Raw genomic sequence first — 26,447 nt, 5'->3', positions numbered from 1 at the left:
GCAGTCTGACTCAGGAGCCCACATCCTTAACCTCAGTGGCTGCGGCAAGGAAACATACTCCACATGCCCAGATGGTGTTTAGGTGACAGCAGCTCAGGAGGTACCGTTCTAGTGATGCTTCCTCAGGTGTTCCAGAAAACCACAAGCCCGATGCGCACATGCATGGAATAATGAAGTTTTGTGATGCCCTCCACATATTTAAATTTACTGCAAAGTCATAAAGAACTTGTTGGCCCATCGGCCTCTGAGAAAGCCCAGAGATGGCTTTTTAGTTTGGATAACATGTAGTGTGGCCACGTTATGGGAATTTAATGAAATCTCTCCTGACAAGTACATAATGTAATAACACCATGCAAATTAAAAAGCCGGCTGACAGCCCAGGACCTGGAAGGAATGCAGCTGAACCTTAGAGAAATTGATCATTTTCAACAAAAATAAAAGATCACAGCAGGCAGTGGGCGGCCACGTCTGCCTGGTGTCCCCTCCTGTGTAGATATGGTGAGAAAGTGGCCGTGAGAGTGACTTCTGCTACCACGAAAGGTAACCTGGCAGAAAAGCCACAGTGGGTTCTCTGGGAGATAGCTTTGCAGATGGCTGCTGGAGGAGGCCGTGCCTCCGGAAGAAGGAAGTGTCCACGGAGCAAATGGCTTGCCTCAACCCCCAGGAGCAGAGCAGGAAGTTTCAAAAGCTGCAAGCATTTAATTCTTTCAAGCTCAGTATGAGGTATTGTTGTTATTATTATTATTATTATTATTATTATTATTATTCCTCTTTTACAGATGGGGACACTGAGGCAAAGAAAGTACAGGCACATGGTCCAGCTTGCACAGCTGGTAAGTGACAGAGGTGAATTTGAACCCATGACTAGAGAGGTTGGGATCGCTCCAAGCCAGGTGGTTCAATGAACCCCAGGGCTTCTGCAAGAAGGATGTAGGCAAATCTGAAGTCTCCACTCGACCTGCTCTGGTCTTAAACCCTGCAAAGGAAGTGAGCAAAGAGCACAGTAAGGGCGGATGGAGGACCCTGTCAGGCAGACATCTCCTCCCTCTGCTGAAGATCACAGGTCTGATGGGCCTTTCGCCCCAAAGCAAATGATGGATTGTTCTGAGGCCTTCTCCGAGCTACATCAGGATGGTTAGAAGGTCCCTGATTCCTCAGTCACAATTTCAGAATCCCAAAGGTTCTGAAATCCAAAAACCTTACTGATTTAATTCACTTGGCAATGAAGCCTGAACTGGCCTGACCTCACCAGAGGCAGAACCAGACCTAATGGATACGAGCATTCTGAGTCTCAGGCACAGCTCCTCATGAATGTACAAACATTTCATTGCAGAAGCATCAAATATCTGATGCTGAGTAGCTGAAGATGGGATGGGGGCTGGGCACTTCAGAATTTGGGACAGGCGAGGGTGGAGCTGCACATGGATGATGAGGGGGGTGCGGGGCACCTGCCGAGTGCCTGCCTGAATGACACAGGCAGCGCCCTGTCTGGCTCTCCTGATGGCCTCCTGGCAGTCATAGGCAGGCCACCATCCACCGAACTACAGCTGGGGAGACTGGATCAAAGGCTTGGGCTATGAAATTCATTTTGCGTTAAGCAAATCACAGATAAATCCATTCTCTACTTAAAAAATTAAAGCATTCCAGCCCTCCTGGAACCCTTCCCCCAATCCTGGTGCCCTCGAGAAGGCCTCCGCCCTCCCGTTGTCCTCCCCTCCAGGGGCAAAGACACCTGCCTGGTGGGGGCGATTCCTTCCAATCATACTCTGGGCACTTGTACACTGATAGATCTTGGTGTTTCTTCTGCTGTATTGCATTGCCCCCACTTTCAGTGAAAAATACGAGTTTCACCCTCAAAAATTCCCTTCCTGCCAGACTACATCAGTGGTGCAGAGAGCATCACCCTCAGATGTGTGCATAGTGGTTTCTATCTCCAGGTCCTAGATATGACCTACACTAACTTCCTACTTGTGGGCTGAGGGCACCTGACACAAGGCTGGTCCAACATCAGAACAAGGTGAGCAGCATCATTTTCCAGCATGTACTTGGAACATGACAGAACCACCGTTCTATAGGTCACTCACCCTGTGGCCTCAATTATTCCACAAAAAGCCAAGAATCAGCAGTCAAGTGAAAAGGGTCTTTGACTCAATCACCTGCAGCTTTCAGAGGACATCCACTGAAACACAGACTTTCCTCAAAGAACTCTGAGGCTCCCGTTCAGACAACCGTGGTCTAGACAGCCCCAGGCCAAGGGGCAGAGGGTGCACACCGGCTTGGGAAAGACAGCAGGACAGCAGCCAACATGGGAAAACACAGATGTTCCAACCTTGATCAAGGTGCAGTGAAGGCTCATCCCACCATAACACAGATGTGCCTAGTGCCATGACGCAAACCCTCTCATCACCCACCAAGAAAAGGCAAAGTTACAAAAATAAACTGCAGAGTCTGAGGGGGGTGTCTCTCATTTGCACTTAATCCAGCTCCTCAGGGCAAGCACATGGGCTGAGCCCCTGCCATGCCCTCCTGGGGGAAAAGGGTAACATCAGTGGCAGGGTCAGACCTGGAACTTGATCTTTAGACCTCTAGATCAGTGTAATTTTCTGCATGTCATGCTGTTTACCACATTGCTTCAAAACCAGGAAAATCTATTTTAGAAAGATGCCTACAGGGGCGCCTGGGTGGCTCAGTCGGTTAAGTGTCCGACTTTGGCTCAGGTCACGATCTCGCGGTCCATGAGTTCGAGCCCTGTGTCGGGCTCTGTGCTGACAGCTCAGAGCCTAGAGCCTGTTTCAGATTCTGTGTCTCCCTCTCTGTCTCTCTGCCCCTCCCCAACTCATGTTCTTTGTCCCAAAAATAAATAAACATTAAAAAAAACTTTTAAAAGAAAGATGCCCACCAAATAGCTACAATGAAGTGTTGACTCTTTAAAAAAATTTTTTTAATGTTTATTTATTTTTGAGAGAGAGAGAGACAGAGCTCGAGCAGGGGAGAGGCAGAGAGAGAGAGAGGGAGACACAGAATCTGAAGCAGGCTCCAGGCTCTGAGCTGTCAGCACAGAGCCCAAACTCATGAGCCGAAGTCAGATGCTCAACTGACTGAGCCACCCAGGTGCCCCTAAAATGTTAACTCTTAAAGAGGTATATGGAAAATTTATTTTCATAAACCTTATTTTCCCAATAGCGTCACAACTGATATTACCATGTCATCATAGGCGGATAAATTTTCTGTGTTTGCCTAATTGATACTATGAGGTGGTTGTTCTTCAAAGCTGTGTGTCTGTGTGCAATTCAGACAAGGAGAACCCTATCTGCTTCTCCAGCAACCCCAATTCACCACATGCTTTTCAGACCACAAGACTCTTATGATTTAACAGTCATGTGTTGTTTCTGATACACTTTCCTATCTTTGCCTTCATTCCTGCTTTCTCTGTTATTTGGCTAAGTCATAAACCCATCTGATTTACATTCGTTGACCTGTTTTCGCACGTTGGTCTTTGTAACCTGTGTAGTCACTCAGTAGAATCAGTAATTAAAACTCAATACTGTGATCCTTTCCTAATACTATGAAGTCAGTATTTTTCTTTCACATTTAAAGATAAAACCACATATTTCTTCTACCCAATTGGAGAACCTGACACAGACAAGTATACTATCTAGGCTGTCTTCTTCCTAATACATTTAACACCAGCTCTGATGAGATGCCAACTTGGCAATTCTCTACATTAAAAGCATGTCTATACTCTTTAAATTACTGTCCTAGAATATTTATTCATAAAGGAAATATAGGACAGAGGTTACTAAGATTAACAGCTAATACTCTTATTAATTTTATCTTCAAGTATTAATTTTAGGGCGATACACGTGGAGAGGTATGTCTTCACACTGTCAAGTACAACATTACATCATTCATGGAATAAATGTATACGGGGCATGATCAACCTGCCAGCAGAGAAAAACATGTCATTTAACAGACACCTTACAGGTAAAAGCTTACAGCAGGTAGGCCATCCAATGTAGAGGGAAGGACACAAGGGTCATGAAAGGCTTTGTAGAAGTCAAGTTTCCCTGAATGTGTATGTGAAAAAAAAAAAATCTCAGACTGTACTAAGGGTACTTCTGATTTAGAGGTAATTGTAGCTGTTGGTACTTCAGATTATCACCAAGTTATCACATAAAATCCTGAAAAGGTTCTCAAAATTAAAAAAAATAAAATCAAAGTCTAGAATTGAATGAGTTACAAATTGGGAGAATATCTTAAGTTTCTGGTCCAAAGCTCTTATAATAATATAAGCTTGGTTCCTGTAAACAAGCTTTCACTTGGATTTTTTTAAAACTTTAGTTCTGTCTGATATATATTTATACACACACATATATACATATGTACACACATGTATATACATATGCACATGTGTATATGTATGTATGCATACACATGTGTGTACATAGGTACATATATGTATGTATATATATAAAATTAAGTCAGTTCAATTCAGGGGATAGCAAGTGAATATAAATGAGCTCTTTTTAAACAAAACTTTAAATCATGATTTGAGTTAAACTTAGTAATTAAGTGAGAAGGGATGAGTATCATGAAATCAAATAAAAATTGGCTTTTAGGATGGTTAAACCCCAAAGTTTTCCTGAGACAAATAAACTCTTCATATAAATCTCTTTGTAGAAAATAATTCTTTCATAATTACATGGCCTTTCCACTTAATTATCTGTCAAATAAACTCAGAACTTTGTGTCTCTAATGTTTTCCAAAATGGTATCCACCTAAGAGCCATAATTCTTCTGTTACAGAAAAATTATAGAGGAAATACATCAGGAACGCTGTGTTTATATACTAGCTTTGTGACCTTGGGAAAGTCACATCACCCTCCAGACCTCAGTTTCTCTGTATCTACAGAATGGAGTGGGGGGTATGGAATGACACCAAGGCCTTACCAGGCACCAACATTCTCTAGATTTATTTCATGGGGCTAATGGTGACTGTTGCCTTCTTCTGAAAGTTAAAAAAGATACTGATCAGGGCAATGCACTGTACAAATTCTAACACTGCTTTAGGTTTTTGCCAAGCAGAATGAAGTCAGTAACAAAAAGGTCTTTAGAGCTAGCCTTTTAAATAAGCAACCCCGGAATACTTAACAGTTGTGATAAATTGAAAACATCCTTCAGCTCACGTTCTAAACAGATGAATGCTTGGAATTCACCTAAAAAGATTCTGTAGCCTTGAGTGTACCTGGGTTGATTTTTTCCACATTCTCCCTCTTTATATTCTCTTTCTCCAGCTCCTTTTACTAATTTATCCATGTAAGCAATTATGAGGCCACAGAAAGTATAAGGCACCCAGGGCATTCAAAACATAATGCTACAGGGGGAATTAATTTGGCAGGCATTTTTGCAAATCACACTAAAAAAACTGTGATGTTGGAAAACAACTGGAGGAGAGAAGTAGGCAGAAGCAACAGAGGGTTTATGCGGCACCTGCTTCTAACTGGAATTTTATTGGCACCTCTGTCGTAGCAGTCTGTCCAGGGAGTCCTGTCAACCTTCTCCCCAGAGTCTGCTTCTGTCCTTCTGGGTCCTATCTTGATAACAAAGGAGCCCACGGAGGCCACACATTCATGGACTCATCACGAGGGTGGCTCCTGCCAGTTCCACCCTGACCTTGTACTTGACTCTGGAAAGCAGCTTCTTGCTTTTAGCACGTTCACCCTCCCAACCTCAACAGAAACAGTCTCTGAGACTGAGTGAGGTCATCCTGCTCTGTCTGGAACCCCCACTTCGTAGCACCAGGCATGTACTTTGCTAGAGTGGCCAGCTGACGGGGCTGGGCCCCTTGGCCTCACTCTCTGTTCCTGTCCACGTGGACACTTGCCAGCAGTCCGGGGGGCAACCGCTTAGCAGCTATCACTAGACATCTGTCACTGGGAGGCCATTTACCTGCTTTCTGCCTGCTCCCAGCCGTCCGACCCCACCACTCCCACAAAAGACACACGTGCATGCATGTACATGCACACGCGTGCACACACTGACCCCCCGAGGTCTGCCTGGTTCCAAGGCTCAGTGCTCCTCCAGCTGGCCTGAAGCACCCCAGCTTCCACAGGGTAGTGAGACGGAATGTTGCAGCACATTCCAGGTGTGGGGACAGTGGGACAAAGGAGTTGGTAACACTGGCTTTTAGAGCAGAGGCTATATCCTCTGGCACAGCACATGGTTTTTAAGGATCACTTGTTGCCATGTTCACCAGGCTTTCTCCACTTTGAAGAGGAAGTGGTTTTGTTGACCACAGGGGTTCCTATTATTTTACATAATCTCTGCACAACTCACAAGTTAAAAATGGGCAGCCTCTTGCCTGAGGGTTCCCTAAAATTCCATGCCATTAGCAAATCCCCAAACACCAAGTCAGAGAACATTTTGATCTCCCCTTTAATTGCTCATTCAATTGTTACGATCGAAATGTGGGCTACCATTTTTATTTACACACTTGCCTTGGTAAGTATTACCTAATCTTCTCGCCATCTGGATAACTGGTAGACAAATGGGATTTGAGTAATTTTTTTTGGCTTTAAATTTCCTAGAAGTCTCCCCAAATTAACTGTCTGATAACCTGTAAAAATAATTATTGCACATTTTCAAGCTCCCAGAGGCTATATGCCTTTTATGATTTACCTCTTACACTTTCCTTTGAGGCAAGCATTTTCTCTAGTGACTTTACTGTTGGTATAACTGAATTCCGTTTCCCTCCTGCTGTGCAGGGAGCCCTGCGGCCCTTATTTTACCAGTAATAGAGTTTTCAGCATGTGGTACTTTGACCCCCTTCTGAAATAAAACTGTTTTTGATGGAAGAAAGTGTTGGGTCCCTCAAGTGTGTGTGGGCAAGAAAAAAGACTGATAATCGCTGGAATGAATATATTTATGTATCTGTGTATAAAATTTAATCTAAAGGGTCAGGGTGCCTGCGTGGCTCAGTTGGTTGAGCGTCCATCTGACTTCGGCTCAGGTCATGATCACACTCCGTGGGTTCAAATTCCACATCGGGCTCTCTGCTGTCAGCACAGAGCCTCTTTGGATCCTCTGTCTCCCCTTTTTTCTGCCCTTCCTCCACTTGCACACTGCCCCCCCTGCCCCCGCCGCTCTCTAAAAAGTAAACATTAAAAAAAAAAATTTAAGGGTCTTTTGAAATAATTTTAACAATGACAAGAAGCAAAATTAATTCATCAATTTAACAAATTTTTATTGAGTCCCCCATTAAGGAAGGTACTGATAACCCAATGATTTTAAAAAATGCTTTGTGGGGCACCTGGGTGGCTCAGTTGATTAAACATCTGACTTCAGCTCAGGTCATCATCTCACGGTTCTTGAGTTCCAGCCCCACGTCAGGCTCTGTGCTGACAGCTCAGAGCCTGCAGCCTGCTTTGGATTCTGTGTCTCTCTCTCTCTCTCTCTCTGTCCCTCTTCTACTCATGATCTGTCTCTCTCGAAAATAAACATTAAAAAAAATTTTTTTAAAAAAGGAATACTTTTGTAAATGTTAAACAAATATAAAAAGAGGAACTAGAAGAGAAGACTCCTCTGGTGAGAAGTGTTGCTCTGTGCCTGGTGCATGTTGCTCTCAGTGGGCCAGGGCTCTGCTCATCTGCCTGACATTTTCGGTCCTATCCCTGGGGCCCAGCAGCACCACTGCACGTATGACTGAGCCAAGAGGCTTGTGGTCCTCATCCTGGCTCCGGGTTGCCTGCAGGTTTTTATATCCTGGCTCCAGGTACGAGTACTAGGACCTCAAGGCAAGCTGCAAATATCCCTGTACCTCAGTTTCTCCACCTGTACTGGAGGCCATCCTGGTCCCTACCTCAGAGGATTAGGGAGAGGAGTTAAGGGACCAAATTATTGAAAATGCTGGGCAGCACCTGGATAGGAGCAAACCTTCCAGATATGTTAAAACTTGGAATTATTCTGGGGGCGCTTGGGTGGCTTAGTCAGTTGAATATGTGACTCGATTTTGGCTCAGGTCATGATCTCATGGTTCATGAGTTCAAGCCCCACGTTGGGCTCTGTGCTGACAGTGTGGAGCCTGCTTGGGATTTTTTTTTCTCTCTCTCTATCTGCCCTTCCCCTGCTTCACGCACTCTCTCAAAATAAAAAACTTAAAAAAGAAGTGGAATTATTCTGGCCAAAATATTTCTGATGATATTCAAAAGAGCCAATGATATTTAGGACCATTTACATATTGGAATTGTTAGTAAATTTTTATGCTGGATACTTATCTAACCTGAGGCCATTTAAATGTTTTACAATGGGTTTTTTTTCTCGAAATTTTTAAAAATTAAAATCCCTTTTAGCACATTCTTTTTTCCTAAGGGTTTTTTAATTGTTTTACTCCTCTACCCTGTGAGTTCCTTATGACAGCGTGCTCTAATTTCCTCTGTCTCAAGGTTTATCTTTCATTTGGGGAATTGATACTATTACTTATTCTCCGTGTTATTCAGTGCTGCTTGATCCATCTCTAATTTCCTCATTATTTCCCATACGGTTTATTATCTTCTTATTGCTTTCCCAGATGCTTTTGATGATCACACGGATTGCCAACAGCACTTTTTCTCTCGTCAGGATGAAACTCCCACTGAACAAAGCACTCTCCAACATATCTGTTCTTTCTCGAAGCAGCTCATGCAAAACACGCATTAGGTGAGTCCAAGATGAGAATCCGTCCTAACTCGGTACTTGGCTAACAGTCTTGGAAGAGAGCAAGAGAAAACTGTATGCAATGCTCTCCTGCATTTGAAGGTAGAAACTCACAGGAAGATGCCCCAAAGCAGCCTGCTCAGAGGGCAGGTAAGCAAGGTGGGAGAAACCTTTCCTTCCCATTAACCTTGATCACAGGCTGTAATTTAAGACTCCCAAACATACTTGTGTATAGGTTTATGTTTGCATAGTACGGATAAAAGTGTTAGATCCAGCACCCAGAGTTTTTGCCTTCTTTCATCAGTTGCAGGAATACCTATGACATCTGCTGTCTGAGATGACGAGACAAATTTGCTCTCCACAGTGGAATTGGATTGGACAGCCAGGTCTTGCATGATATCTCACTGATCCTCAAGGATGGCATCTGTTTTCTTTCCCTACAGAGCCGAGAAACCTCTTCCTACAAGACGTGTGGCTTCTCCACAGCTGACTCAGATCTTCCCTCACGCCTCAACACCACCTTTATCTGGGGAGCACCAGGTTCCTCAGTCCTTGTGCAGGACATCTGGCTTTTTCTTCTATGATATATCCATCATACTTCTCGACCTTGAGCACTCATCAGCATCCCCTGGAGGGCTTCTTAAACCACAGAACTGCACCCCACCCTAGACCTTCTGACCCAGTCAGTATGCCTGGGGTGGCATCTGAGAATCTGTGTTTCTAATGCGTTCCCAGGTGGTGATGATGATGCTGGTCCAGGAACCACATAACAAGAACCACTGATGTTCAGAAGCCAGCTTTTAATGACTTTCTCACACTTCTGAGTGTTCTGGTGAAGCTTTCTAAATGCCCTGGTTTCCCCAGCTAAAACCAGGAATAATCCCACCAACCTAATCCAAGGGTTAATGGTTAATATAGTGTCACACACAGAGAAGCTTGCAGCTGATCTCGGGAAAAGTGTGTTCCTAAAATCTGAAGATATGTTCAAATCAGTATATATTACTGTGCCTCTGCCACAAAGGAGGCTCGAGATGTGAAATGTGATGTTTCCCTCCCTTGCCGAGCTGTTCCAAGAGTTAGGATGGTGTCTGCCATGTTCATGAGGATACCCTGACACTCATGTTCTGCTCATGTCCTCATGTTGCAATGACAGCACTCATGGGGACCTTACTGAACTGGTATCACAAGTGTTCCCCAGCACATGCCGGGTCCAAAGCTGACATGCATACACTTGTTTTTACAAATAATCACCCATACCCAGCATCACTAATTTACATGTTAAGGCATGGTGATGTCACGTACTGACATCTTGGAAGAGAGGCAGTAACATCTTCATCATCTCTTGGAATCCATACTTGGTGCTGTTTCCTCCACTTTATATAGACACCATGTGGGTGCCCTGTCCACCACCTTCTCACTCCTATGTCATTCTTCTACGAGACCCACCCAGAAGGCCAGGTGCCACCTGTTCTGTGTATCGCCTTCCTGATTTTCCACCCTGTGGTTTTCTTAGATGTTCTCACTTATCACAGACCTGGAGCCCCAAACACCCTGCCCCCCACAAGGGCTCCTGGCCGAGAAGGGCACCCTGTCCCCGAGCTGTGTGTCCTGGAGCAGGCTGCAGCCACCTGGAAGGGACACCTTTTACACACTGTGCAATCAGAAAGCAGAAGCCCTTCCAACCAGCCCCTTCTTCCACTCTGGGGTCACTGGCCACTTCCACATCCAAGCAGATGCTCTCTTAGATTCTCCCTTCCTCTAGTATTTTGGCTACTGAATCTGCGCCTCTGCCCCCTGCCTCCATTTGTTTTCTGTGACCCTGGAAGAATTCCACATTTCTTCTGGAAAAAGGATGGATCGATAGGATTTCCTTCTAGATTAGCATGGAAGCTCTACTGCTCTGACTTAAGTGATAATGAATGCCCAAGAAAAATGACTAAGGAAGCACTTCTATTTGGTCTTAGTGTCCTGAGGGACAAAGGCAGTGTGGATCTTGGCTTCAGGCACTGGCATCCGCCAGTGGATTTACCCACTACCTCTGACAGGATTTTCATTCAGGTAAGAAATATTCACAGAATCCCCTCCTCTGTTTTTGCTTCACGACAATGTGCCTAAATATGACTCTGTGAAGCATGCTGGAATACCAGCTCCCAAGCAAGCACATCCTTTCCTTCTCCTGGGCCACCAGTGAAGCTCTCCCTTCACCTAAGCCTGCAGGCCAACTGCAGTGGGTCCTGCCTGGACCTGGGAGGTATGAGCATCCCCAGGCAGCTCATGAAGTGACATCAAACTCCTATCTTGGCTCCACTTGGTGGGGCACAAATCATGCACACGCCACATCCTCCCCAGAATTCACCTGTCCTCACCACACCCCCTGTCAAACTCTGTCTGGTCCCCAGGCACATCATGCCTCTGCTGCTGCCACCTCTTCCTGACTGGCTTCTCTAGTCCTGGGCTCACTTCATTCGAGAGCATTCTGTAACCCTGTAGCTGCTGTATGGCCGTGTATTAATCATGCCCTTTTATTTTCTATGTTTTCTGATGTTTCTGGGAGGAAAGACTGCCCCTCCCAGGGTCAGCCAATTCTTAGGGATAGCCAATAATTCACCTGCACACCTTTCAGATACAAACCAACCAATCAGAGCCCACAACCCCCACCACCTCCTCTGTGGCTCTCACACTCCAGCCGCTGTCCATCTGCTCTGATCGCCCCAGGGCCAGATGCCAGACAACCAGGGGCAGCCCCTGAGCCCCACAGCCTGCAGAAATTACTCCAAATAGCTAACCTGGAGCCTGCCTACCCTTCCTCACCCCTTTCTTCTGTCTGAAACCACAGTGAAGGCTCTTGCCCATGTTCCCCTCCCTCCTTCTGCCTCCTGACCAGCTGGTGCTTTCCTGTGGGGCCCCTGGGATGTGGTGTGCCCCCTTCTCTAGGGAACAGAGAGTAACAACTTGTCTTCTTTGTGGAGGTCATCTCCTGATCTGCTAGCCTCACCCCACACCTGGCTAATAAAAAACGTACACTTCCAATCGGGCTGGCTTTCAATCATGGCTGAGCTCTCCATCCCACTACCCTCAGGATCAAACCATCCCTTTTTGAAGCTCCCCGCAGCTGGTCACCTTGTTTCTGGGCATGTACTCTCTGAGCTCTGCCCTCAGGATAGGACTCCATGCTCCAGTCCCTGGTGGGGCCTCCACACCACAGAGAGCCCTGTCTCTCCACCCCAGGAAACAGCCCAAGCTGCTATTCTTTGCCCTCATAGGCCCAGCAGCACCCCTAACAGGGGCTACTCCCAAACACACCTGGAGTCAGGCCTCTCCAGGTGAGCAAACTGCCTGCCCCCGGTGCAGACTCCTGGCCCCGTGGCAGTGGCCATCCTCCCCTCGGTCACCAAGAGACTTTCTCACAGCACCGACCAGAGCACACTCCTCCCTGGCTTAAACCTTGACGTGTTTTCATGGCTTTTAGAACAAACCCAATCATGCTGAAGACAACCCCGTTGTGTGTCTGAGCTTGTCCTTTGTTCTCAGTCCCAATGGTCTTCTTCCTCTTCCAGTGGAAGCCAGATTTTGCCCTGCTGTTCCCATTTGCCTGTTTTCTCACCCAGAACCTTGTGTGACTTCCTCTCTTTGATCCTTTCCTTACGTGTCAGCCTGAATGTCACTCCCTCAGAGACGCCATCCTGACCACTGTTCCTCTCTACTTACCGCTTGGTTTCATAGACATAGTGGTGGTTCTTTGAAGAATATTATTTGCTTGTTTATGGGCTTATGGTCTCTGGCCTCCCTCCCACCCCCATATAACCCACTGTAATGTATGTTTCAAATGAGATTTTTGCTCACATGTCTGGGTCCTCTCTAGAACCCTTAGTATCTAGGACAGAATTTGGCATGAGGTGGTAGTAACTACTTTAATAAATTATTTGAATCCACTTCTCTTTCAGATTGCTGTATTTCCTAGAGTTCCTGAGATGCAAACTTCTCCATTTATAGTTCTGGGCCCTCCTAATGGATTCCTGTGGACCCTGTGAATTTTGGCTGTGAGTTCATCCTTGGTGAAAATTTTCTTCTACGTGAGTCTTGAGTATCTGGCTCCAGTGATTTTCCAGGGGAGGTTTTATTCTGGACCCAGAGGGTCCAACGAGCTTCACTGGTTCTTATTTCTCAATCTTGGAGAACGGTTGAAATTTGGAACCCATAGTCACGTGTGGTGCAAGACTTCAAGGCTCCACTGTCGTAAGGGTGGATCATTTATGCCCACAGTCCAAGGTGTCAGCCACCTTTGGAGGGGAGTCCCTATGATGGGAAAAGACTTTCTAATCCTGTTATTAGAACAGCACGGTTTGGAGGCCTGGATTCATTCAAGGAGCTCAGTTCGAAGTGCAGAAAGGGCCTGAGATCTCAGCTCCAGCCCTCAATGCAGGTATTACACCTTAAGCTCTCTGAGCTTCTTTCTGGCTCATGTGCCATGCAGGCTGTGTCTGTGTCCACTCCTGCTCGAACATTCTCCTTGGTCTGGGCCCCGGGAGTTCCCCTTTCTGGCACTGGAACTCAGCACTGTGTACATATTTGGTTGGTGCAGGGTCTTAGCCAGCCTTGGGTGTGTGTTTGGAGGGTCCCTGTCAGTTCAGCCCACCATCTGGACCACAGAATCCCTTCTGGCCAATCTCCATCCTTTGTCTTACTGCTCCCAAGCCAAGACCCTACGTCTTGGTGATGTTGTGTTATGCAGTTTGGCTTATGGTCCTTGTTTACACACCTGCTTCTGCATCTGTTCTTAGAGGTACTGAGAGCACCCTGGGTACCCACCATATATACTTGCTCATTAAAAGGAAAGCGAGAGGCTTTCAACATTTTGTCACCAACAGCTGGCCTTGCTAGTTGGTGCTGCAGCTCTGTCCACTCCCCAGCAGCCCACTTCATCCTGTCTAACTATGGAGGCTTCAGGAGTGAGGAACTTCCTACCGCAGCAGGTGGGAGGAAGGGTGGCAGGCGATAAAAAGACCATGATTCTTATGGAGACTTTCAAGGCTATAGACAAAGGTGGAATATGTCCCTCACCAGTGATTTCTTTACCCTGCCCCTGGCTACACCCTAGTTTCCATGCATATGAAGAAGTGATACAATCGCAGTCATAAAGTAGCTAATATTTATGAGCACTTGTAGGTCAAACATGTGCCAAGCCCCTTAGAGAATAATATGAATAAAAAATAATTACAGTAAAACCTTGGATGGCAAGTAACTTCTTCTGTGAGCGTTCTGAAGGACAAGCAAACATTTCTAATAAACTTTAACTTGACAAGTGAGAGATGTCTTGCAATACGAGTAGTATGTGACATGGAACATCACATGATCACAACTGAGCCAATGGTTCTTGAAATTCACTTTGAGATATGAGTGCTTTGGATCACAAGCATGTTTCTGGAACAAATTATGTTCTCAAACCAAGGTTTTACTGCACTGTGATGATCGCAGCAGGTAACATATTTGGGTAGAGCTGGTCTACCCCAGAGGGCAGCACCAGAGCTGTAACCACATGGCGTCAGTGCCTCGGCACATCCATCCGTCTATCTGTTCATGTGTACACACGTCTCACTTATTAAATTACCCTGGGTGCCCTTTTTCACTATAAAGTTTTATTTTTACATTTGTGAGTTTTAAAGGATTTTTTTCCTTAGGTTTTATAACATATTTAAATACACGAATGTCCTACCTGTCATTAAACCTTGATATACTTTTTAAATTTAAATAAGAGATAAAATATGATAAGCGAAACCCCCAGTCCTTTACCATGTGGGTCAGGTCCATAGACCTATTCCAGGAAACCCTTTCCTGCCGTTTTTCCCCTGCCAGGTGTCCTAAAAGCCTAGAGGTGGTGGGGACAACCCCATCTTCCTGTATGGGAGTGTGAGCCTCCGAGAGGCTGTGCCTACCTTGTCCAGTCCCCCAGGGGCTGGCAGACAGCCCTGGGGGCCCTTGGGGCTATAGTGAGAGGAGGTGGCTGAGATGATGCCAGACCTCACAGAGCGAGGGTTTCCAGTGGTCAGAGACAAGAGACAGAAGCACAGGGAAGACAGGAGGCCGTGCTGCATGTGGTTAAGAGAGGCCTGGGTTCAAGGGCCAGCTGGGAGACCTCAGTTTTGTCATCTGTACAATGGGGTGATGAAACACAAAGACTGAATAATCTACTATTTGTACAGCGCTTGCAATTTGTGTCTGACATGGAGCAAACACGGTATAAGCATTTGTTAAATAAATCAATGCCCTTGAATTCCAAAACAAGTGAAACAAACTCTAGATGCACCAAGGGAAGGAACAGGAAGGACTTGCATAGAAGATTAAAAGGAAGAACTGCCTACTCCATCCTGCTTTGGGAAACGATTTCATTCTTTGCCTCTTGCGACCCTGCTGGAGGGAGCAGGATGTCCTGAAATATGCAAAGCTCCCGCGGGAGGGGGTGTGATGTCCAACCCCAGTGGGCTGGCAAGGCTGGAGGAAGCGTGGGGAGAGAAGCAGAGGAGACAGGCGCAGTTTTGGCCCCTGATGCGTGGCTCCCCGGCAGGTGGCCTTTTTTCATCTGTTACCGCCAGCTGCCTGCTGCTGAGGCTCTCCTGATCTAGCGAGCAAGAGCTAGGCTCTGGAGGAAAATGCACCTGTGCCCTCACCCAACGGTTTCTCTGCCGCAGGACCTACCCGCAGGGTGGGGCCAGGGCCCAGCACCGTGAAGTTAAAAGGTAGGTGCTTTCTTCCCCTCCCTGGCACCTTAGAAAAGGAAGCCTGATGAGCAGCCCTCTCTGCTCCTGAAAGCTATGACACAACTGACCTCTTGCCAGAAATTTGGTTTTCGTCAGTGACTAAACAAGAGCAACACAGCACAGTACGCGTTATCCATACTACAGTGTCTCACACTAAGGGTGTGAAGTGACTGTTGGCATGAAGAGGGGCTGGGAGGGGCCGGGAAAGAAAGAAAAGAGTTATTTATAAAAAAGGCCAAACAATCATTTTTCCCCTAAACATCTTTCTATTCACAAGTGGGGTTTTTCGACCTCGGCTGTTCAGCCAATTGATAAACATCGATGTTTTTAAAAATCTGGTTGCCCAGGTCAGACCCCCTGGCCCTGTGTGTTCAGTTGTTTCCCGCCTACAGTCACCCCAGCCAAAAGCCAAAGTCACACATGGTTCGAAAAGTCCAAGTGGACTCATCTAGGGCAGGGGCGGGCAAACTTCTTCCGTAAAGGAGCAGAGGGTATATATTCGGCTTTGTAGGCCACTTTGTCTGTGGAACATACTCAACTCTGCCACTATAGCGTGAAAACAGCCAGAGATGATGACACTTAGGCAAACATGTGGGCAGGCTGTGCTCCAATAAAACTTTATTTCCCCAAACAGATGGCAAGCCAGATTTGGTCCATGGGCCATAGTCTCTCTGCCCATCCCTAATCTGGAAGTGATAAGGGGGCTTTCCTAAATCACTCCTTGAACATCTCCGTATTTTACCCCTTCCAATACAAGAACCCACCCTTTGCAAATCAATTCATAAAAATCGTGTCAAAAGAACCCAGCAAGCAGGAGTCCGAGCAGACTGATAGAGGGCAGGTTCCTGGAGCTGGGTGAAGGGCACCTGGGAACTCACTCCCCTCTTCTGTCTACTTTTGTGTATGTTTCAACATTTCCCAAGATAAAGTGTTTAAAAAATGAAATTTCATAAAAGAGGAAAATTCCCTCACACACACAAAAAAGCACAAGCTGAAACCGGCAAGAAGCCGGGGCACTGTGGGACCCCAGTCGTTTGCTTCATGTGTCTCCTCCCCAGGGGATGCGCCCTTCAGAAAGCATTTGCAGATGTACCAGGAGGTGACGCCTGTGGGGAGGATACTCACGACCAATAGAGCAGCATGAGGAGGAAGGGGCAGATGATGAGGGCCTGCAGGACCTGCCAGTCCCGGCACAGGGCGGCCAGCCCGGGCATGAGGAACTGCCCCGCCATGGCCACGAAGCTCGCCACCATCGTGATCATGAACCGTTTTCCAGGGGGGCACAGCTCTATTCCTGGAACACAGAAGGGACAAGAGAGATGTGAGCGCCCTGACCCGTAGCCTGGAGGAGCCACGGGTGCACCATGGTCAGTGCACTTCTCAAACAGCCAACAACTATAAAATCGTATTTATTTGCTGGACTCCGTGAGAGCCCTACATCGTATGTCAATGTTGAGATCCTTGTTTTTACAGCTGGATGAGCTGAGGCCTGAACTGGGAAGGGAGCGATCATTGCTCGAGGTCACAGAGCAAGTCAGTGGCAAAAGAACGCTGTAATTCAGAGTGGCCCCAGCCCAGAAACTAGGAAACGCTGCTTTGTATGGGGATAGTATTTGTATCACACAATTCTACTTCCTCTGCTCTCTGGATGTTACTGAGCTTGTTGTAAGGCAGGATCCCTCTGAGGCTCATGTGCTCCCATTCCTTCCCCTCATGATGCCATATTAGGGGACCCCCTCAACCTCTGCACAGAGCACCTGCTCACTCCCACCCACCTGCACCATCCCTCCTTCTGGCCCCGACTCTAGTGCTCCTTCGGAGTTCAGAACTCCGGGCAACCTACTCACACTTGTGAGACCAACACAGACCAAGCTGCATCACAACTAATCTATTTGAACAAGACCAAAAAAAACCAAAACAAAAACAAAAACAAAAAAAAGAAAAAAAAACCCACAAAAAACAATCAATAAAGCAGATATGGACCATGTAGTATCTCCTCCTCCATACTGGAATTCTGTAGCCCATGATGACATGGGTGTGTCCCACTACCCTTCCTCTGTCCCTATTAGATAGTCAGCTCCTCTGACAGAGGCAAATCTGGTTCATCTTCATAGCTTCAAAACAACACCACTGTCTGCCTTCAATAACTGTCTACTGAAGGTGGGGGGCACCATGCTCCCCCTTGTTTGCAAAAGAATCTATGCTCTTAATTTGACCTAAAAAAGAGGGTCACAAAGCTTAAATGGTAGCATCCAAGTGCCAGCCAGTACAGATTAGTATGTAAATTCCTATACTCAAGGTCCTCAGGGCTAGAATGGGAGCCGGGTTTTCTACATTTCCCTTACAGAACATGTGTGTTTGCTTGTTAGTCTTGTACAATATGCAGTATTCCTCAAAGCTGACTTTTTAAAAAGTATATATATTTTTAATGTTTATTTTTGAGAGAGACAGAGAGAGTGTGGGGAGGGGGGAGAGAGAGAGAGAGAGGGAGAGAGACACACATACACAGAATCTGAAGCAGGCTCCAGGCTCTGAACCCTCAGCACAGAGCCTGACATGGGGCTTGAACCCACGAACCAAGAGATCATGACCTGAGCTGAAGTTGGATGTTTAACCAACTGATCCACCCAGGTGCCCCCAAAGTAGAGTTAAAATGACTTTTTAAAAAAGCGGAAAGACTCTCAGGAGAGAATACTTTTTATGTGTCTCTATTCAAAGATTGTTTGTAGATCGGTTGCTACACCCCTTCTGCTGGTTGTCTAGAGACCAGAGCTGAGGTAGCAGATCGAAAGGCAACATGAGGGGGAGCAGGTTTGAGGGGAAAACAGACAAATTACAGTTGGCCACAAGGACAGAATCAGCCCTAACAAGGATAGGACATCATGCCGGCCAATATCCACACTGGCTCAACTACAAGGAAAGAAGAACAAAGTCATCAACGTTTCCATTCCTGCTCCACCACAAACAGACCATCATTGCAGTTACCAGTGAGTGAGAAACCTGGCCTCACTGAATGTAGCTTATAAAGGACTTTTTGCCATTTAATTAAGAAAACAGGATTAAGCATCCCTCTCCTGGCCATTTACTGTGATGCTCTTTCTTTCCACATACACAGATCAGGCTCACTTAAAGATCACTTCTGGTGGGACTCAGGTATTCGCTCCAGACATGGCATTTCTATTCTTAAAAATAACAGATCAGGGGCTTTTTAGAAAGGGCAAACTGGTGCACGTGCTAGCTTTCACTTATTAAGCACATGCATAGATTTGCCATGGAAACCAGAAACTGGGATTAGCCAGGGTAAATTCATGGCTCTGGGCTCAGCACAGGCTCTTATCAGAAGAGGAAATGGAGCACTTTGCCACCCAGGTAACCTTTTAAAAAAAAAAAAAAGTTTATTTATTTTAAGAGAGAGAGAGTGCATGTGCACACAAGTGGGGGATGGGCAGAGAGACAGAGAGAGAGAGAGACAGAGAGAGAGAGAGAGAGAGACAGAGAGAGAGAGACAGAGAGAGAGAGAGAGAAGGAGAGAGGCAATCTTAAGCAGGCTCTGCACTGTCAGCACAGAGCCTGGTGCGGGCCTCAAACTCATGAACCATGGGATTATAACCTGAGCCGATATCAAGAGTTGGACACTTAACTGACTGAGCCACCCAGGTACCCTCAGAAGAGAAAATGAAGCACTTGGCCACCCAGGTAACCTTTAAACAAAGTCAGAGAGATAATGTCAAAATAGCACAATGGCTTCATGTCAGTGGGTTGCTGGTACAGTGGGCACAGCACACAGCTAGCGGTTTATCTCTCCACCACCTGTGATAGGTAATTCCGTAATATGGTAAGTATGAAAATTATCCACAAATAGATTCCTTTACCAAAGACCCACTTTGGGACATCTAATCCCACACACTAGTCTACACTCCATGCTATCACATGAAGGATTACAAGGCAACTTTCCGAAGGAGGGTCTAGGTTTGTGGAGGCCAAATTTGTCCCTTGATGGGCAAATGATTCCACAGTCTGACTTCTCACCCTTCCCTTGCTGCAAATGACATGCTGTGACCGGTGCATATGTCAGTGTTACTGTCGATACGACAATGATGAACTGTCAGTTTCTCTCCTGTAGGGTTCTCTCGGCCTTCTCCCATGGGTGGTCCAAGTCTAATTCCTTGAGACGTCCTGATGAATCTGCACCACCTTTGAGACTGTCAGGGATGACACAGACCCTCAGTCCCCACGCAGACATCCAGAACCAGCTTCCGCATTTCAACGAGATCCCCAGATCACTCATTGAGAGGCACTGGCTAAGTATCCTTCCCCAAAATGGTTACCCTCACCCATAGCAGGAGAAATGTTTTTGCCTCCCAGACACACTATCTGAGAGCTGAATAAGTAAAATCATTTTCTGACCCCTCCACTTCTGTTTTTGTTAGGAATTTTAGCAGAGATTTTACTTTATTTCATCAGGTAGAAAAATGTAAGAGCAGTCCGGCTGATACATATGTATTTTAGCATTCCTGCCAGGGCAGGGGAAACACAGTGATTTGATGTAAGGACACAGGTATGACACTTGCATATAATGACCTTTTTAGCCTTGACTCACCAGAAATGCCTTCCCATCTGCCTGAAATCAACTACAGTCTGAAGGTGGCTATAAAGATGTTTAAAAAAAAAAAAAGAAGCAATTATCAAAGAACCGTGGGCACTTTACACTTGCCATTAATCACATGTTCCCTTTTGGATGATGAGAAATCAGTTTTCCTGAAGTGGAAGACAGGAAGAAATACATCAGAGCATTAAAGCCTTAAGTCCTGGCATACGGTAAAAAGGGATGGGGACAGCACGTAGATGGTTTCTGCCCACAAAGGGCCTGCTCCCAGCTCTGCAAACAGGAGCACTTGGTGTAAGGGTTTGCACACCTTGGAGATGCCTACAGCCACCAGGTCAGGGCCACCGGTTTTGGTCTTGAAAGTCAGAGAAACCTGCCACCAGCAGGAAATGGTATCCCCAGTCCCACTGCCTCCTCAGGACCTGGGGATCATGCAGAACAGGTCACCCAAAGGCAGGCATCCACAGACCTGAAGTGCCAGCCAGTCAGCAGCACCTGTGGGTGGCCTGGGCTGCATGCTGCATGCAATACTCCTTAGAGCCACTTGTACTGTAGGCCCAACCTAAAGTCATCTTAGCAGATTTTCACTTATGAGCAGCAAACAACTCCCACCCCCTTCCTTATGTAAAACAATTAAGCGTCACAAAAAAAGATCATCTTAGGTGAGGCATCACAGGTTCAAACGTGGAGAACATGCACTCTGGCACCAGACAGGCCGGGTTTCAATCCTGTCCCAGCACTTACAAGCTTGTGACCGTGGTTCAGTCATCTGTGAGTTCTGTCATCTGTAAAATGGGCCATTGTGAGCATTAAATAAGCATGGAGCACCTGCATATGGAACAAGTGATATTTTGGCTTTTTTAAGTAATAATACGGATTATTACCATATATAATAATGTAATTATTAGCAAGTCACTCTTTTGTCTCATTTGACCTCTTTATTATTATTCACCTGATCTGGTGAATTTCAGGGTAGGACTGAAGGGGCATGCCTGGCTGGCTTAGTTGGTAGAGCATGAGACTTTTCATCATAGGATTGTGAGTTCTAGCCCCATACTGGGTATAGAGATTACTTTAAAAAACATAAATGAATGCATGAGTGAACGAATGAATGAATGAATGGATTCAGGGTAGGACTGAGTTTTGTTCTAAAAGACTGAAAAAGAGAAATAACCCACAGTGACAGTCTGCACTCTTTCTTCTCCATATATACAGTAAAACTCTGGATCGTGAGAAATTTGTTCTGTGTGTGTTCCGCAAGACGAGCAAACATTTCTGATAAATTTTAATTTGATAAATGAGCAATGTTTTGCAATACGAGTAGTATGTGATGTTGAATTTCACATGATTGCAATGGAGCCAATGGTTCTTGAAATTCGCTTTGATATACGAGTGCTTTGGGTTACAAGCATCTTTCTGGAACGAATTATGCTCACAAACCAAGGTTATCCTGTATTTTATTTCACGGAGATTCTCTCAGGCCTAGCAACAATCCACCAATTAAAAACCAGAATCAAGTGATTCCAAGAAAACCACATCAAAAATCCCTACTGGTAAATTACTTTTCCCCTAATGCCTTCATGGAGAAGGCTTAAAAGCTACTCTTCCAAGATTGATGTATTTTGACGATAAGCAGAGGAACTGCAAAAGGTTATGAGAATTAATAGCATGTAATTAAGACTTAACTGAGGCATTTGGCCTGTAGAAGAACAGGGGATCACAGCCACAGCAGTCTGATCACGCAGGGGACAGGAGCAGCCCAGGGAACACGGGTGACTTCTGTTGGAGATGTGGTGTTGGGACAGGAGAGCTTTTCAGGGGCTGTAACCCTAGCAGGATGTGCTTTTAGAAGCTTTCAGATTCTTACAAATTTCCTGGAGGAAAGGAAGTGTGCTGCCCAGGTCAGTTGCTCCATGTGAGGGAGGACAAAGACCCAAGGGGAACCAGACATCAAAGTGTGTGTGGGGGGGTCATTAGCTGGCCCACAGCTGCTCCTTAGAAGAAGGATGTGAAGGTCAGAGTGATGGGTCAGTGTGACTAGGCTACAGTCTCAGGTATTCAATTAATAGTAATTGAGGTGCTACTATCAAGGTATTTTATATCTGTGATTAAAGTCCATAATCAGTTGACCTTAAGTAAGGGAGATTATCCTAATCTTGGTGAGCCTGACCCAATCAGTTGCAAGGCCTTAGCAAATAGAGCTGAGGCTTTCCGGAGGAAAAAGAAAATATCCTGCCTGTGGACAGCAGCTTCACTCTTTGCTCAGTTCCAGCCGGTTCTTCTTGCTGGCCTGCCCTCTGGATTTCAGATCTGCCTCCTGTGCCCCCACAGTTGTGTAAGCATCTTCCTTGCAGAAAATCTCTTCCTATAGATCTCCTCCTACTCCTGTTTCTCTGGTTGAGCCTTGATACAGAGGGCAGGCTTCTTGTACTGATGGAGGGTCATACAGGGCTCCCCGTGAAGCCTTGTCTCAGGAGCCGCTGGCCCAGCCGGCCACCTGGACTTCCTACAGTGCTGCCAGTGGGGATCGACACCTCCTACCTGCTTCTCTCTCCAGGCCAGCCTGGACCTGGTGCCCCAGCCTCACAGGGCACTGCCAAGCTCAAGGGGGCATCTAAGTCAAACCTGTGATGGTGGCATTGTTTCCCTCTGCACTAAGAAACACCACGATGGCTTTTATTTTTGTTTTGGGAGCACAGGGTTAGGAGAGGATGTTCTGTCCTACTGACAACCTCCCCACCAGGGATTTGAGGGTCAATCTGAAAAGGGAACAAACGTCTCTCCAAGGTCCCATCCAGCTTGGAAATTCCATGATTCTACAAGAGCCACTAAGAAGCTTCATACTCAAGGGGACCAAACTTCAAACACCCTCCTGCTCGAAGTGATGGCATCAGAGCAGAAGCAGCTGAAATTAGCCATGTGGTCTGGATGGTTTTAAAGGTGCAGAGTCCCCAGGGTGGGTCCGGGTGGCTCCAGCACTCAAATCCAGCTCCACTGTGACCTCTGAACCAGGAATGCTACAAACTCTGTGGGCAACAGGGCACCTTTAGGGGAACCTGGATAATTAGGAGGTGCTGCAGGCAGAGCCTAGAAGTTCAGGTGACAACCATGGAGGAAAGTTCTTCTAGAAAACACCCCTGAAGTTCCACCAAGAACCTCAATGTCCTCCTTGGGCTGAGACCAAAGGTTCTGCCGTCTCATTTATTCTGTATCATAATGTTCAGCCTGATGGGTTTTAAAAGCCTATGGTTTAGCTGGTATTCAATGCCAAATAATAACTCTAGATACTCCTTGCTTATATAATTTAATTAGAAAAAAAAGATGCCCTGTTCAGATAAAGCAGTCTTTGTGGATATGTGCACTCAGCAGCAGGTGCACCTGACCTCCTGCTCAGGCCCCCTTGGGTGAGTGATGTAGTGTTGGACCAGGGCCATGCTCCACGTGTGGAGAAGCTTCCAGCCAAGGAGCACTAGGGGAGAGACGAGGGTCTGTGATGGCATTAGCTGGGAGAGCTCGTCTCTGCGTCAGTGTCTAAGGTATTTGCCAGCCAGAAATATTCTGTCCCCACCTTCCAACCCCTGTCAGCACACTTACCTAACTGCTGACTGGATTTGGGAATAACAATATTTGATTTAAAAACAATCACTTTGGAACCAGGCTTAAAAAGACATGTCCCATCCTTCTAGAATATGTAAGTGAAAAAACCACGGGCCTTTTCTTTCTTAAAATACATATTCCAAAAGCTCTGTGCATGTTTGCTGAAATCTACATTTTCTTGGGATTGCTAAATGCTCCCAGCTCTCCTACAATGAGTCTCTGGGATTTTTCTGGATCAGAGTTGGCAATTAGTGAAGGAATCTGTGCAGTTGACTGATCATATTTACACCAGAGAATAAGGAAGTGTGCTCTGCAGGGGGAGCTTAGTTGAGGCTCAGGTATAGGTGACAGTGGGGGTTAAATTCCTCCTGTCTCGTCCAGGCCTGGTGAAGTCACTCAACCTCTCTGTGCTCCTGTTTCGTCATCTATATAGCAGATAATAATAGGACCTGGCTCACACTGGCGTATACCTAACTGGTATAGAAGGCTTCCTACTTACTGTTGTCCTTACAGACCTCAGGCCACTGCTGCAAGGGTCTGGGTGGGCTCAGGTCGCTAAGAGACTAACTCCAGTGAATGAAGTTCTTCCACCAGGGGCCTAAACTATCCTGTGTTTTAGGCAAAATTTGGACAGAACTGACTGAAACGATGTGATATGATGTACAAGCCCCATAATAGGATTCTTATTTTTTAATAGTCTCTGCTATCCAGGGAAAGCTGACAAAACTCCTTGGAAAGAAGAAGAGTATCTTCTGGGGGCAGCTGGGTGGCTCAGTTGGTTAAGCCTGTGACTTTGGCTCAGGTCGTGGTCTCAGGGTTCGTGAGTTCAAGCCCTACATCAGGTGAGCTCAAGCCCCTCATGGGATTCTCTCTCTCCTTCTCTCTCTGCCCTTTGTGGGATTCTCTCTGTCTCTCTCCCTCTCTCTGCCCTTTGCTCACTTGTACTCTCTCTTTCTCAAAAAAATATAAAAATTAAAAAAAATAATTATATATAAAAAAAGAAAAGAGTCTCTTCTGGGAAGGGCCTTCATCCCACCTGAGGTTGTGAGGCATGGTGGGGGAGGGAGAAGCCTGAGATCCCTCTCTTCCTGCCATCCACGTCCCCCTTGTGGTCCTTCATTCTAACCATGAAGCCCAGGCCCAGGCCCGCTCCTGCCTCCCTGATTAATTCATACACGAGTTTCTAAGGAAGGGAGCAGAGACAGTTGCACTGGGGATAGGCCTGTGAGCATATAAAAGCACACAATCCTCCTCACGGGTTCGTCAAGGGGTGAGCACACTTCTGTTGCACACCCTGGTTTATGAGAAACTTTGGCCTTTGCAGCTTCCCTGGCTGAACTGTCCCAGGTTATTCTGACCGGATCTGAGACACTTGTCCACACAGGATGAGCTAGCACAAGTTTAGGGAGGAGAGGGGGGGCGAGAACTGTTCAGGAAAGGGCAGCGTCTTCCCCAAACCATATCCAAGCACCAAAATTAACCACGATTCCCGGAAAGGCCCAGGGAATGAGACACCTATGGAAACAGCACACTCTGACTGGTGGCCCTGCAAGGGGGCAAGCCCACATAAAGACCGACCACACTACACAGCCCCATGCAAGAACGCATGCCATTCTCAGAGGCCACTTGACCAAAGTCACGGTCCTTTCAAAGGGAGCCCACTCTCCCTCTCCTCTGCCAACCCTCCTCTGTTATCAATCAAATGGCTCAGAAGCGCACTCACTGCAGCCACTGGAGAAAAACTGCCCAGTGGGAGGAGGCCCTGCTCGCTCAGTGGTGTCCTCCCACCTCATCTGGGAGACGAGGCGTTGGCAACACCACCCGCCTCACCCGGGTACTGGCTTCCTCCAGCCTGGCTCACTCGGCTCAGTGTCATGGCTGCTGCTGCCCACCCAGCGGCCACCGGAGCCCCCTCCAAGCAGCCCCCGAGCCACTGTAGGCTCCCCCTTCCTCCTCCCTTCCCAGCAAGAAGAATTCCTTCCAATCTCTCACTGGCCTCCGGTCTCCCAACGCCTGTGAGCCTCTCTCCTCCTCACTGCACTCAACCTCTCCTTCTGGCCACTCACCCACCGGGCCTGGAAGTGAATGTGTCACTCAGTAATTACGGCCCTGGCCGAGGACACAGGGCCCCCCAGGATCCTGCAAAACAGACCTCTGCGCATGTGATTGTGGAATTCCTTATTATAGAAGAGGGCCTGAAATTGCCAGTCATGTCGACTCAAATAGCATTTGAGGGTATGGCTGTAAAAGGTTGCTATTATCAGAACAGCTCTGAATCTTCCCTGTGGAAAACTCCCTTTTCCTCTTCATTTAGGACCTGCTGTCATGAAGGAATGCTCAGAAGAGTCCGAGAGGCTGCCTTCTCCACTTAGTGAAAGGGAAAATAAAAAGCACAGAAATTGACATATTTCTTACAAATCACATTCTACTGTCTGCCAGACATGTGGACAGAGGCATTTAAAGCTCGGATGTAGAAGTACTGAATTAATTACCAGTCCAGTAACCTAGTATAATGTCTCCACTGCTGGCCTGAGTAACAACTCCCACTCACTGGGGGCCAAACGCTTTGGTAGGCATTTTTCACACATTAAACTCACTTAACCTGCACGACGACTCTATGATATAAATATTGTTTTTAATGCTCATTTTACACAAGAGGACCTTGAAGCTCAGGGTGGTTAAGTGACTCATCCAAGATCACAGAGCTAAGGGAGAAATGACGCAGGAATTGAAGCCAGGTCCCCCCTGTGCATCTCCAGCCCTCTGCTACAGGCAGGCGCTGTCTTCAAACAGAACCCC

At 46.6% G+C, this 26,447-nt stretch overlaps 1 protein-coding gene and 1 long non-coding RNA gene across 3 annotated transcripts in view; one reads left to right on the top strand and one right to left on the bottom strand.

Annotated features, from left to right (window-relative positions):
• Positions 1-26,447, bottom strand: part of SLC22A23 (solute carrier family 22 member 23) — a 181,943-nt gene that overhangs the window by 34,126 nt on the left and 121,370 nt on the right. For both annotated transcript variants that reach the window (XM_019419876.2, XM_019419877.2), the window contains exon 4: positions 16,571-16,739. In XM_019419876.2, the coding sequence (XP_019275421.1) occupies positions 16,571-16,739 (169 nt within the window). The remainder of the gene's footprint in view (positions 1-16,570; positions 16,740-26,447) is intronic.
• LOC109249457 (uncharacterized) lies at positions 778-13,996 on the top strand. Its single transcript, XR_002072589.2, has 3 exons — positions 778-833; positions 8,566-8,693; positions 9,134-13,996. It is a non-coding gene; the product is annotated as an uncharacterized LOC109249457 (long non-coding RNA).

Source organism: Panthera pardus, unplaced genomic scaffold (genome assembly GCF_024362965.1).
Source record: "Panthera pardus isolate Hobbes unplaced genomic scaffold, ASM2436296v1 HiC_scaffold_17, whole genome shotgun sequence".
In the NCBI taxonomy this organism is placed as follows: domain Eukaryota; kingdom Metazoa; phylum Chordata; class Mammalia; order Carnivora; family Felidae; genus Panthera; species Panthera pardus.
Note: the sequence above shows the minus strand (reverse complement) of the source record. Positions and strands in the feature narration are given on the sequence as shown.